The sequence below is a fragment of the Anas acuta genome, chromosome 7, assembly GCF_963932015.1.
Source record: "Anas acuta chromosome 7, bAnaAcu1.1, whole genome shotgun sequence".
In the NCBI taxonomy this organism is placed as follows: Eukaryota; Metazoa; Chordata; class Aves; order Anseriformes; family Anatidae; genus Anas; species Anas acuta.
This window is the reverse complement of record NC_088985.1, coordinates 32,118,729-32,133,652: the sequence shown is the minus strand read 5'-3', so window position 1 is coordinate 32,133,652 and position 14,924 is coordinate 32,118,729. Positions and strand designations below refer to the sequence as shown.

Here is a 14,924-nt window from a genome sequence, read left to right as displayed (position 1 = left end):
CAGCGGGCCTACAGAGACATGCACAATCATCTCTTCAGGAATTGCTCTGTAATTTTTCCTTTTTCTCTAGGAACACAGCTGTTGAAGGAGTTGTTAAGCATTTTATTTATTTATTTATTATTTATTTTTTACTGCATTGGATAAGATGGGAAGTGCTGTTTCAAGTCTGTGTGGTTATTTTGTTATCAAGCACTGCTATCATGATGAGGGAGGTTAGTGCGTTGTTTTTTTTTGCTGTTGTTTAAACCACCTATACACCAGTAATCATTACTTTGTGGGGTTGCTGATGACAGACTGTTGAAGCTTGGCATTAACCAAGCAACCATGCGTGGGAATTGGATAAAAACTTACAATGTGCCTTATTGAACATAAAGCACTCCTTTTTTACCATGTGAAGATGCAGTTTAAGATAACTGCTACAACCTCTAGAAAATGTAGGTTTAGAAATGTTTGAAGAGTATGTACTTTTTCTCAGAACTTCTTACACAGTTGCTATAAACCCTGTTTTCATCCTTTGTTCAGTCTCCTGTGTTTCTTACCTGCATTGAAGAGGCTTTAAGGTAAATGCATCTTGCTCCTGGAAGGCAATGTTTGCTGTAGTGAAATTAAATCACGCTTGCTATCCTGAAGCTGAACCCAAACAAGTTAAAATTGTATGATGGATATTAGCAAATGTTCATTTAAGCTTTGGAAGATCAGTGTAAGAATTGTGTCAGTTCATCTGAAGTGGGGGATGGAGAGGCAGGGTTGTGTGGTGTTATTACTGTGCTTCCTAGAAGGTAAGGCTCAGGGAGGAGTGGTGCAAGTTCTGAGAATCTCCTTCCTAGAGTATAATGCTGCAAATAATCTATTTTTTCAAGGTGAGTTTGCATCTGCAGTGCATCTCTGAGTGCATCCAAAGATTCAGCAGGCCTGGAGAGATGCAGCGAGAAGTAAATTTCAGTTTGGCAGTGAGGTTGATGACACAAAGAAATTCCTTTATCTACATGTAAATACCTGATTTTAACAGTCTGAATATTTGTTCTACTTTAAGACCTCTTGCTTATTATTTAAAAATCGCAGAAGTTATTTAAAATAGAACAATGGTACATAATAAATTTGCTACTAATTTTTTCCAAATAGTGAAATTTTTGCAAATAATCTCCTTCCACATTTTTTTTGTTGGTTTTCCTTACAGAATGGGTACAGATGGCACCAGCTTTATTTTCTAAATTCATCCCAAACATTCTACCCCCTGCAGTGGAATCTGAGCTTCAAGAATATGCTGCTCAAGACCAGAAACTTCAGAGAGAACTTATGCAGAATGGATTTGCTAGGTAATAATAATTATTAATAATTAAAAGTCTTCTGTAACAATTGTGATGGTCAGTGCTGAAATAGTAAAAATGGATACACATAAAAATATTGAAGAATTACTTTAAGAGTTTATAAAGAACTTTCAAAGCTCAATATCTAAAATATGGCCTAATTTTGCATGTTTTGAGCACTACCAACCCTGCAGATGGAACCCGTAGTCAGAAGACCAGAAGTCTTATAATATTTTTATGAAACAGATTACTTAACAGTTCATGCTTCCTTGTGCCTTGATTGCATTTCTAATGCATGGTCATGGTCTCATTCAGCCTTTTATGTTGGCCATTTATTTTCTGAGCTGACTTTTTTATGATGTTTCCGAATGTTATTAAGTTGATGATTTCTTATTCTACCTTCATAGATATTTATGCAGGCCAGGTATTTAGTTTAAATGAGAATTTCTCTTCTGACTGAGCTTTAAATTGGGGGATGAACAAACACTAAGAGATAGGAGAAAATTTTCCTTACCTATCTTATTCAGCATGGGCTCTGCCAGTTACTGTGTGCTCTTTTATCAGTCTGGCTTGGTGAGAGCAGAGCACATTTACCGCAGTTGTGTACTGCTTTGGCACTAGTCTGACAAACCAAGATCAGGCTGGGGAAGCTATCATGCTCAGTTCCTGGTAGTTTCATTTCTGTGTGAAAACCACACAACTTTCTTCACTTTACCTTTGGAATGCTGAGAACCTGGTCTTGTAATTTTAACACCTACGTGATGTGGGTATGTCTCCTGTTAGAGGTAGTCCTGGATTTCATACTCTTGTGTAGTTTTCCTCTAAGGTCATCTCAGGCTCTCTCTCTTCAAAATGTAGTGAATCAGTGAGCTTCTAAACTGCACTACTGACCCAAATAAAAATAGTGTTGTCGCTGTACTCTTTGTAAGGAAGAAGAGAGAAAACTGCTTTTGTTTGCTGGCTTTTTATTGAGAGAAGTTGTTTTTGTATGGATGTGCGAGAGATAAGACCCTGAAAACAAAGCCATAAGAGCTGTGAAATGCACTGCATTTGGCCCAGGAAGCAGAAGTTGGAGATGGTTTGAAACTGAGTAGATGTATAATGCTGACAAAGGAACATAATGCACAGAACAAAACAAAAAAGGGACACTTGATTTTCTCTAATTTTCAACCTTTTTTTTGCACTGGAACCACTGCAAATCCATAGGAAACTGTTTCTGTTTTCATTGTGTCATGTACAGAAGGGGGGCCAAAAAAGAGATTAAGGCTTGAGGACAGTCATACAGGGAAGAACTAAGTAAAGGTTTCTGTGTGACATGTTATTTGCAGGCTATTTTCTGAGTTCCTGTCCTTTTGGCTTTCTGCAGTATGTGACCTTTCAGTTATAGGCCACCTGAAGAGTGTTGATGTGACTTGTAGGTTTAGAAAACTGGCCCACCCTAGTGGTGCAACTGCTCTTTCTGTGTGGCTTGCTTTCAATTTATTAAATGACCAATGCAAAATACAACATTGCAGTGGAATAACTGACTGCATTTAGTCTGTGGTGAATGTGTTTTTGCCCAATATTCTGTATGTCAGGGAGTTGGTGCATTCTTGTAAGCCTGGAGGGTGTTTAAAGAGTTAAAGTACAGTGTGTTGTCAGTAAAAGTTAAAACTGAAGTACAGTTAATATATTTGTTGCGTGGCATTTTGCAGTGATATTTCAAATGCATTTTGCCTTGAAATGTATTTCAGGATGTAATAAGCCTCTCTCCATGTTCAGAAATACAGAACAATTCTGAAAGGTTATAAATGATACGGTTATATTTCTACATATAGATTTATATGTACATATGTATAAAAGGGTTGTTTTTCTTTTTTAACAGACTTGGCATGCTCCTTTGTACTCTTTTGGGTTAGAAAGAAATATCATTCACTCTTCCATAATTGTGTCAAAAATGGTGATGTCTTCACTGCAGCATTTCCTACGACAATAACCATGAGAAATACAGCACAGTGAGGTGTCTTCAGCATTAATGGCCTGTCAGGCTCTAGTTGAAATAGTCAGCTGATCTGCACTATTATAAACGATTGCTGCAAAAAATGGGAATGCAAGCCAGTCTCCCAGTGGTATTTCTCCTGTGAAAGAGCTTAATCAAGGCACACTCAGCAGGTCTATCACCTTAAGAGTGGTTTTAGAGGAAAAACACTTCATATTATTAGAATCCCCAATTTCAACCAGTTTCCAGCAGATAAATGTGAAATTATAACTACTGTGATGAAAATATATCGGAGCCTTTCTTCTCTATACAACAGTTTCAACAGTGTATCTGTCATCATAAGAAACTTGTGAAGGAGCAAGATTTTCCAGCCTTAAGAGTTTGTGTGCATAAGAATAAAAGGAGTGGTGTTCTTTTTTCCCGAATGGATAGGAATTTTGCTTTGGGTTTTCAGGAGGAATGCTGTCAACATGTGTTTATACAAATCTGGTTATTGAAATATTCTGCTTGGAGAGGGAATGCTGTCAGCTTAGACTTACTTAGACTGACTATTGGGTTTTCAGGCATATCTTACTGTTTTAGGCTGATAGATGCAGAATTTGAAATATAATTCAAATTTCTCAACCAAACCTTATAGAACTAAAGGAAACAACTTTATGCATGACAAGACCACAGTGTGTATGAGCACTTTCTCATCTCCATTTTGTAAAAATACCATTCTACGAAGATGAACTTTCAGACTTTACTAATTAAGTAAATAAAATTATCTAGTATTCCTGCTCAGTAAATTGAGAATCCTGCAGTGATGTGTTATTGCTACTGTGTTTATTTTTTGTTTCTAAAAGTCCATGAGAAGTTGATGGTTGTGCTGAAGTATTTTGTTACCATTTTCCTTTTTTCAAGTGAACATCTCTCTCTTCTTCCTCTATCCTAGAGGTGACCAGTCACGCAAGAGAGCTGGAGAAGAGTTAACTTACAGTAAGTATGAATCTTCTACTCTGATACTGTACCAGCTCTGGTTAAAGTTCTTCCCAACAAGCAAGAAGAGAGGATATTTCTGTCTGCGTTTCTCTACTAAGTATTCCTTTTGAACTGTGCTGCTTGTACTCTATAACAAATCTAGTTTCCTTTTATGCTAGAATAATAGGTTTTGTAGGCACTTTAGAAGTGGTAGTTGTGGTTTTATTTCTTGGCGTCAGTGGGGATTGTGACTGTCTTGCCCGACAGTTGAGGAAAGTCTTGCCCAAAGTCAAGCATCTCCAGGAAACCTGGAGCAAGAAAGATGCAGTGCTCTGGCGTATTCTCAGAGCAGTAAGATGAAATCGAGGGATGTTCTGTGGACGTCTGCCAGATGTGGCTCTGCAGAGGTCTGTTCTGGGTGCGATGAAGTTCAGTATTTCCAAACAAACTGGGGGTAGAACAATGCAGACCTGCACTGAATGTGGCTTCTAACCCTGCCCTCCAGCATATTGCACTCACCCCCCCCCCCCAGCTTGAGCGTATGGGCAGACCTCTGGGCTCCTGGGGATGGTGAGAACTTGGGGGCTGCACCTCTGCATGCTGCTAGCTGGCTGTGTGGCCTCTAGCATATGATTGCTTGTCCTTAAATAGCCTTCAGGTTTGGATAATAGTATCTATTCTGGCGCTGTTAACTTCAGTTCATTTTATTGTACACTTTCCGCCAAGTTTCTTCCTGTCCTTTCAATAGAGTGTGTTTGCTTTATTTCCTGCCATAAATGTCATACGGTTCTATTGTGAATACTTATTATAACCTGAAATGAATGAATGGCTGTTTGCTTGGTATATCATCTTCAGGCTACACTGTGAGTGTTTTGCAGGCAATGCTGTTTTTAGGATTGTTTGGGTAAGGGGGCAAAGGACAGAGGGTGCATTTTTAATGAAAGAATATCTTGAACTCTTTTTGTATTTCAGATGGCTCATCAACTTGTGCAAGCTCCAGGGGGTACAGATAGTGAATATACTGGATCAGCTTCTATTCCTAGCCAGAACAGACACTGGAGGAGCACAGGAGGTAACTGGAGCCTCCTTTGGCAACTGCTGATACTCAAGCTCTGACACGAACTATGCCTCGAAGAAGAGTTTTGGACTTTCTTCTTTATATGATAAAATGTCAGTTGCTGCTATAATTGGGATGACTTTGAAAGACATGTTTCCTTGGTCTAGTCTCTCAACAAGTTCATGCTCTGCGATTATTGTGAGGAACGCACCTTGAAAAATAATCCTTTCAAAGTGGGAATGGGCAGCCGAAATCAGCAGCTTCCAAAAGCGTTAGAATGGAAGAACCTTTTTTGCACTCTTTTCTTAATATTAAGGACATTCTTAAAACTAGTTAACACGTCAGTGTATTAGTTTTTAAACTTCAAGGTATTTTCTGGATCTTTTACTTAAATAATAAGAATAAAGTTTCATTATTTTGCAGTATTTGTTCATTAGTGTAAAAATTGTCACCTTTTAAGAGTTGGTCCCATATAAATGTATCTTCTGTCAGGGAGTTTTAAATTCCAGGTTTTTCTTTTTTCTTTATTTGTTACTTGTTACTTTGAACTCTGTTTTCCTATGTGTTTGTACTCTGTGCCTTCAGCTTGTGCACTTTGCAACTTTATAGACCATACTTTGTTACTGCAAAATGTGTTCTAGAGGAAAAACTTGATGTGAACAAACATGCTGCAAAGTTGCACTTTTTCTCTTGTATTGATAGGAGGTGAATTTAAGAAGGAAGGAAGAAAAGTTGAACCTATTACCATCACTAATAGTGGCTTGGAAGTTTGTCCCTTTTCATTTTTCATATGTATTAGTGTCTAATGCTGGGACCAACTCTTGTAAAAACCCCTCTAACTTTTCATTGGCTTCCATAATTGCAACAGTTTGAGATGTGAATTCGAGACTAAAGGAAATACTAAATTGTATTTTATGCTGTGTTATGTAGAAACAAAAGCTGCCAAGGCTAAATTTATTTTAGGGTGGATTGTGGACAAAATTCTCCAGTCTAATAGGTCTGCAAAGTGCATCTCTGTCAGCAGAAACCAGCTTTGCACCTGATCAGGGAATGATGCCATCTGTCCAAGATCCCTTTGTGGCTCCTGCGCCACTTCTCTTGCTTCAGGGACATGATGGGGGTGTGATAGTGGATGTAGTCAGAATCAGGGAATTTGAGAGTGGTGTAATGCATGCACGTGTACCTATCAGCCTCCTGCTCCCAGGCTTGTGTAAACTCAGCTGGAAGTCCAGCTGAGTCCAGTGCTGGGAGATCTGGACCTAAGGTCTGGATGCTAATGATTGTGACATGGGTTTTAATCCGTATATGGCTAATGCAATTCCTTTATGAGGGGAGAAATGTACTTGAAAGAGCAGTTTGACTGTTTTTCTATTAGTATGGATTTATTTTTATCATCTTTAGTTATGAAAAGAAATAAGTTGGTAATATAAAGTCTTTCTGAAATGGAGCAAAAGTTTATTCAGTTTTGTCTTGCACAACTCTTAAGCCTGTTGGGGGGATAAAACACAACACAGACACCAGAAACCCCTTTATGCTTGCATGTGTTACATTATAAAATGCAGGAAAAATATTAATAATAAAAAACCAGAAGCGGCAGGGATGAAGTTTCATTTTCTTTCTGCTTTGTAACCAGACTTCGTGTAAATGAATTTAATTCCATCAGTTTCACACCAACTACTCTGGCAACACATTTAATTTGGAGGAAAAAAAAGAGAAGGAAAAGGACATTGTGATTTGACAGTCTGATTGTGATTCCAGTCTGGTTTACCTATATATTTCTTTGCATGCTTGCAAAGCTAATTTAATTTTGAGGAAGTTTTTCTTTTAAAAGTAAAAATGAATACGCGTCTTGTTTTCCTTGTAGAACAATGCCAGCAGTCTGACCCCATACCTAACAGTAGAAAAAGCAAACCACTCTGAGTAGGGGTTTTCAAATGCTCAGAGCATTTCTTTCAACTTTGCTACCAGCTACTTCAGCTGAAGCAGCATTAGACAGAAACAGGTGTTTTGAAAAATTTTCCTGCAGTACACAGTGGAGAAGTTGATGAAAACTTGTAGGGAACAAAAAATGATCTGCCGACTTCCAGATTTTTACCAGCTTCGGCTTTAAACAAAAATAAAACCTCTGGTAGCGTCTTTAGCTTTAAAAACCAGTCTGTGCTGAAATGACAGTGTTCTTGGGTTAAGAGTAGATGCATTAACCAAATTCGGTTGAAGTTTGTTTACAGCATCACGGCCGTTCCCATAGTAGGGTAATCAAGTTCTGTCGTCATTGTCAAGAGATTACAACTCTTCTTCCTCTTTTTGAAGTGTTTTTCTGGGTTAAGTTTGAAAGTATATAGTGAGTGCTCTTGCTTCATGGCTGAGGCAAGGGTTTTGCATTCATTTTGTTGCGTTATGCTCGGGACACAAACTTTAGGACAACACTTCCTTCAGAAGGTAAAGCATTCCTGTTCACTCCGTACGCACTATGAGTAGCGTTTGGATGCTTCTCAGTCCTGTGTAGCCTTCTCACTTGGCCAACATACACAAGAAATCTGTTTGTTAAGCACTGTATTATGTTGTAAATCTGGCATTAAATTTTCTGTATGTTTTGGCATTATTCACATAATGCTGAAATATTGTTTGTCTAAGACTTTATCATTGTGACGGAGCATGAAACGGAATACAACATACTATACTAAATTATTTGTTTCTCTGTAAACTTGCATTTTACAGTAAAACTAACTCAGCCAACTTACGCATTGGTACTGTAAAGCCACAATTATGAACAGCATGATCCTAACTGCAGTATTTAATTTAACCAAATAACTTGTGGTAAATCCATTGCATCTGTAGCTTACTCTGTTAAGATTAAGCAGTAAAGTTGGTTATATGATGGGTGTCCTCTTTATGTTGCACTGGTTCTATAGCCAAACTTGCTACATTAAACTATTTTTAGACAAATTTCAGTTGTTGATTTTGAAGGCTGTGGTACTTAAGTTCTCGCTGCTGACTGCTGTGATGGTAGGGATATTGCCAAGATATGGGCAAGACGGTCTTTGACACAAACAATGAAGAATGGTCCATGCAGATAAGTGCTCAGCTCTTCTACGGTTGGATTTCCTTGATGCCTTCCTGCAGTTGAGTGTTTGTGAACTGACTGCATTCAAGCAAAAGTTTGACTCTTGTTCTTTGCTCGGTCCTATTCATGCCTTTTAATTTTTCTCTGACATGATCATTTCCTTTCTGTGTGTTTACAAGCAAAACCCAACCAAACAAAAAAAAAACAAACCAAACACCAAAAAAACACCACAGAGCCAAGTTCTGACTGGCAGATCAATGCTTTTCACGTCTGTGATGACAACCCCAAGGGAAGGGTGACGGTGATGGGACCTGGGGGAATGGCATGGAGCTGCAGCAGGGGCAGCTCACACTGGGTATTAGGAAAAGGTTCTGCACTGACGTGGTGGTTGGGCACTGGGACAGGCTCCCCAGGGCAGGGGTTATGGCACGGAGCCTGCCAGAGTTCAAGAAGGATTTGGACAACGCTCCCAGGCGTGTGGTCTGATATTTGGGTGGGCCTGGGTGCAGCCAGGAGTTGGACTCGATGATCCTTGTGGGTCCCTCCCAACTCAGGCTATTCTGATTCTTTGAGATCTTAACCATGGTGTTCCAGCACTGTTCTAAGCATGGAAAAAGCGAAGAAGGTGCTCTTATGAATAAAACTGTCACGAAGAGGCAGGAGCAGACGCGGTGCCTCGCTCCCATGAGGCGCAGCCGTCCCTGCTCTGCCTTTGGAAAGCAGGAAATGCTGAGTCCTACTGAATCTTTATCGCTAGGTAAGATAGCAGAGACTTTGTAGGCAGTCAGGGATCTTGCCTTCTGTAGCTTTCTTTTGAAAGGGTCTTTAGCTGGTAGTTTTTGCTTCCAGGGATGGGTTATGGGTGTCTGTAAATGATCTCACTTGCTGATGTCCACCATAACTTGGTCCAGGACAGTCAGTCGCATTGAGGGTGCTGTGCTTGTAGCACTGCACTGTTTGAATTCTGGATTTCATCTTGGATAAAGGATCTTCTTAGTAGGCTTTCAAGCTTCAGATAAAATGGCAGTTGTGGAAGGCGTGTACCAGGGTAGGCTTTCGTAGGTGTCATTTTCTTAGTAATTACAGCACAGAGGAAGGTGTGTTGCCCAATAGGACATTACTTTTTACACCACAAGTTGGTGTGATACAGGCCTGATGAGGTATTTTTGTACCAATGGTTACAGAAAAAAAGGTTGGAGAATGTCAATTCATTTTTATCAGTAGTTAAATATGCTGCCTTTGGATGCGGAGCAGAATCATGTATGAGGGGAAGTCTCAGCGTCTGTCAGGAGGTGCAGGGGGTTGGTCTGCGTTAGAGACAGACCTGCTGATTTGGCCTGAGCTGAAAGCTCCCTGACTTTGCACTTTGCTAGAGGGGCTGGAAGGATTAAATCCGTGTGTCTTGACCTAACTTGAATGACTGGTTGAAGGGGATTCCAAAGCTTTGTAGGCAATGAGCACTCAGAAATCCCTTCTGGCAGTCTCTCTCTGTCTGTTCCTGCGGTGCTCCAGATGCCCTTGATTGATGTTCCTCTTTCTGGGCTTCTGCCGGCTGGTCTAATTAGCACAGAACAGGAAAGTTGAGTCTCCTAATGATGGCATCAAAACAAATTTAATAAAAGCACTTACTGTCTCTTTAGAGTTGTGTTTCAGCTAATCATTCCTTAAGACAAACTTTCCGAGCTGACCTGGGTTATCACCAGTTCCTCTCATGGGCAGCAGGTAAGTTACTTGTTGGCTGCCATCTGTCAGCAAGCTGAAAGGTTTTGTACAGAGAGCAATCCGTAAATGTCCATCCTGGGATGGGCAGAAGGTGTTACCCTGTGTCAGGACGAGAGCACCTCTTTGAAATACAAGGTCTGCAGAGCCATGAGCTTGCTGCTGATGAGGTGATGTGGTGCATCTGATTAGGTTCATGTTGCTGTCCCATAGAAGCACCTCGTGACTCTGAAGTGAGTTACCTGTGAGCGTATGCCCAAAAAGAGTCTCCAGGGATATTCCCATGGAATAGCTGATGTACTGCAAATTCACGTCTTATCTTCAGAGTGACTTGTTCCTGTGGCAGATACGGCTGAGCAGTGCCATGTGCCTCACACATGAGGTAGGTTAGGGCATGCGATGTTAAATTGCCCATTTTTTAAAATGCCTGACTTAGGTTCCCGGTATGGATAAGATAAAGCAAAACCTTTCATGAGCAGGTGCCACATAGCACTGTGTGTGCATACCTCAAGATTTCCATCTTGGCTCTCTGTGTTGCCAGCCGTGGCCTGCTGATACTTGAAGCTTTCTCATCAAAGGAGCTGGGAGCAGAACTTGACAGGCAAGACCTGCCCTACCTGTGCAAGAGCAGCAGGGAAACAGGCCTGCTTGGTTCTTAGATGAATTTTGTATTTAGTCTTGAGTAGGCACCTGCTGTTCCCAGTTCCTCGCATAGCCCACGTTGTTCAAGGTACAGGATTTTGACTGCTGCATGCCTCAAGTTCCCTTTAAATTATGTAATGGAAAGAGTGTGTATCTGTTGTCATCCCAAGGGGGTTCACTGTTGTATCCTGGTAATGGCCACAGCTTCTGCTGTGCTTTTGTGCTGACCACATTTTAGTCTGTTCCAGTGAATGCTAGGCAGAATTTCATCCAAGTACAGAGATGCATCATACCTGGTGATTATCTGCTTATAATATAAATAAACTCATTAGCCTATTTGTTCCCTCAGTTACAACTTCTACAAGCGTGTTCAAGTGATTGTAGGCTTTCTGGTTGTGGCTCCAATCTTCTGTTTGAGAGCACTGTACTTATTAAATACAGATATGCAGGAACGAGACACCCCTGAATTAAAACGAGATCCTTCCCGCATGCTTGTGCTCCATGTCTCCCTCAGGGGACGTGTCATGGATTGAAAAACTGCACCCACAACTGTTGATATAAATCCCTCACCTGATTCATGGTTTGGTATAAAAATTCTTTATTATAATTCTCTGGCATAACATTTGCCTTATCTTGATAACCGGTACATATGGAACCGATGCTTCTTAGAGCTTTTGTTCCAGTCTAAAGGCCTCGTTTGTGGGTAGCAGTAACTCAGAGCTCCTCTTGGGAGAGGAGAATTCGGATTGTGTTTTTCTAATGCATCATGGTGACATTTGATGTAACATTGAGTAAGCCGTGTCACTTACTGTGTTGCTTGGTGTAATGATGTCCTGTAGCTCTTTGTAGCCACCCTCTTTTCTACTCCCCTGGAAGCTACTTTCACTGTTTACCTCTTTTTCAGGTTTTTGTGAATACAGCGGTTGACGCGGTCCACCAGGCACTGTGGTGGTGTGCTGGTCACCTCTCTGCTGAGGGAGCTGTCAGCTTCTACTCTCTAGCTTTCAAGTGGCAGTTTATTCACAACGAAAAGCTTATCCATTATTTATTGGTTCTTTGTATTATTATTATAATATATATATATATGTTCAAGAGAGCTTTTTGTGAGGAATGTCACCAAGCACTTGGTGGAAATCACCATTAGATGTTCTCACTTGCCACAGGCTTGCTGAATTATCTGCCCTACTGTATTGCCATATGAATGCACATATCCATGCTATAAACTACCAAAACGAGCCATCATTATTCATGCTTTCGAGCACCCTGTTTTAGCACACAGGTGTTGCTGGTACAGTGTCCAAACTCTGACATCACAGATGATGTCTTCAGGCAGGAATTTGTGATATCTGACTCTGATCCTGCTGATGAAATGGGAATTGCCAAGTTGATTTCCTTGGGTAAAAGTAAACAAGAAAAACTTTTAGCAAGAGAGTATTCATTTTATTTAGGAAGGTGTTTCTGCAGTGCAAAGTGCACTGACTTTTTGCTGTGAATCCTCTGAGGTTGGACGAACTGATCCTCTGCAACTTCAGGATCTGCCATTACAGGACAGCAAGCAGCTTACAGTTTGCCAAGTCCTCTTGTCAGCTTGCCAGCACAACTGCTCATCTTCAAAGCATCTGCTTGCCTCTGAAGATCCAAAATGGGCGAAGCAGACTGAGCAGAGCAGTTCAGCAGCAACTCGGCTGCTGTGGCTGAGGTTTAACATCTGTGACTGTTGCTGCAGAACAAACTTTCACCTACACTTCAGGAGTCATCTTTGAGGCATGTTTGCAAAAGCATGTCATCTCTGGGCTCTTCTGTAAAAAATCAAAATTTGCAAAACCTCTGAGAGATTGGCACAGCTTCTCTGAGCATCCCATCACAGTCCTGGGAGGCTGCATGAGCAGGGGTACCCAAGGCCCTGATGCTACATTTTTAATTAAAGGTGTAATGAAGGGTGTGCATGTGCCCCATAGCTAACCTTTGGGGTTAGAACTTGCTTTGCCTAACAGACGGGGAAACAAGAGATTATCCTTTGTCCCTGGATTTACTGAAGTGAAGTAAGTAGGCTGGAGGTGAGCACTGGGCAACAGAGGACATTATTATTTGTACCACCAAGTGGTGCTTAGGTTTCCATTTAGCAATCCCCAGGACTGAACAAACCTCCACTCTTAAGTAGATTTAGCTACTTTGCAGCAAATCTTTGGTTGTATTTAAAGTATTTCAAGAGCTTTATTGATTTTTAAAAGCATCCTGAAAGATAATGCTTGTGAAGTTAGTTCCCACTGGAGCTAATTTAGCTTTGGGTTGGTGTGCATCCTCAGAATGACTTATTTCGAGCTTAGTATAATCTGGCGAATTCCTCTTGTGTCATATACAAGGAAATGCTTTAGCAATTATTAAATTATTCTCTTTACTTCTTCCATGAGCTACCTATACAGAGGGGAAAAAAAGCAGATCTGGCTGCTTTTAATAGAGCCATTTTGACTTCAGTTTTATATCAGTCAAATTAAGGCTAATGAACTGATACTAATGATACTAATCTTTGAGCATTTTTTGGAATCACAGAGAGCTAACAATAAAACTACCAGATCATGTGGAATATGAGAAGTCATGAACAAAGAGGAGGCAGCACTTTGTTCAGAAGATCTTGTCTTTGATTGCACACTAAGATTCTGCAAAAGGTGCGTACCTTCATAGGCACAATTTCAGCATCCTTTAGCTTCTCCAAAGCAATGTCTGTATTGAAACTTGTAGTTTTCCACTTAAAGTTAAATGCCAAGTCTCTATTTCAGCTCTCTAGAGTCTCCTGATTTGCAGATGCTGAATTCCTTTGTATCCCCCTGACTTCCCTGGTAGGCTCCCTGTGTGGCTAGCATGCTCACAAGTGGGCCACTCCAACAGGATGGGGATATTCAGCTAAAGAAGGACAACAATGCAAATAGGAGGTTTCTGTCTTTTTCTGAAGAGAAATAGGATGACCTGAATTCCTCTAGGCTTAATAACCCTGCTTGTGTTAATTACCCTGGGTGAGGTTGCAGTTGTCAAATTAGGTCTGATTGCTCCCACTTCTGCGTGGATGATGTACTGGCAATCATTTAGCAGAGCTGCATTTTAATTTTCCTTAATAGTCATGTTGCAGAAAAGATTAAAATGCTGGTAGCTTGATGTTCCAAAACAGATCGAAATGTTAGGTACCACCAGTGTCAACATAATGGCTTCCTCAGGAATGGGGGAATTAATTTAAATATGTTTAAAATTTCTACCAGCAATTCTAGGCTGTTCTTCTGTAGGTGTTAATATGCTGCTAATCAAGTACTCCTGATTTACTCCTGATCGCTCCTATGACTTACAATTCTCTTCTGCTCTCACCTTTTTATAGTCTCTGTCAGTATGCATGAAGCTGATGCTGTTTGCAGGTGTGTTCTCTCTGCTTTTATTCTCAAGCTGTCCAAACCTGTCACTTCTGCCTGTCACTCTGAGTCAGAGCTGTCAGAAAGGCTTATTCCCATTTTGTGGAGAATTCCTAGAAGTTGAGGATATGAAAAAGTAACCTTCAGTAATCTGCCTTTGGTAGCAGTGTTGGCTGTTCTCTTACAAACCAGGTGATAGTAAGAGGGGTTCCTTGGGGACAGCTCTGTGCTCAAAAAGGGGTTGCATGTATCTAGCCATAGGGTGGTGCCAGCAGTTACTTCAGTGTGAGAGGGTTGTTTCATTGCAGACTAACATTTTTCTTGTCTGCATTTAATAAGAACATATAGTTCAGGATTTTTCAATCATGGGGCTGCAAACAAAACCCACACCACAAAGTGAAGCAGCAGCTGTAAAGACAAGGTAGGGAACAAGATGGGTGATGCTGGTGTTATGAAGACCGATGGAAGTTCTGCCTCTGTTGACCCCAGCAGGAGTTTCTCTGCGAAATACTGAAGGCTGTGTGTGGTTTTGACCTGGGGTGTTTGTTCAGCAAGTGCTCAGACACGTGGCTACATCCACTCTTGGGCAACAACGGAAATGGCATTCATCTGTTCCCTAAATTACGCACAAGCCAAATGGGGATGTTGTGTGGGGCTGTGGGTTAAACAAACGGCCCAGACATACAGAAACTGGTCAGACAATAAGCTAGGCCAGACACCGGGCTCTGCTGAGGTTGTTGACCTCAAAGAGTTCATGGCAGATCACTAGCAATAAATGGTTACAGAGGTGACTTGAGTTCAG

General features: G+C 40.8%; 1 protein-coding gene across 1 annotated transcript in view; it reads left to right on the top strand.

Annotated features, from left to right (window-relative positions):
* The window catches only part of CACUL1 (CDK2 associated cullin domain 1), a 46,855-nt gene extending 38,607 nt beyond the window's left edge, over positions 1-8,248 (top strand). The window contains exons 7-9 of the mRNA XM_068688957.1: positions 1,178-1,316; positions 4,220-4,263; positions 5,218-8,248. Coding sequence (XP_068545058.1) covers positions 1,178-1,316; positions 4,220-4,263; positions 5,218-5,258 — 224 coding nt within the window. The 3' untranslated portion in view covers positions 5,259-8,248. The remainder of the gene's footprint in view (positions 1-1,177; positions 1,317-4,219; positions 4,264-5,217) is intronic.
* The last annotated feature ends 6,676 nt before the right edge of the window (positions 8,249-14,924 follow it).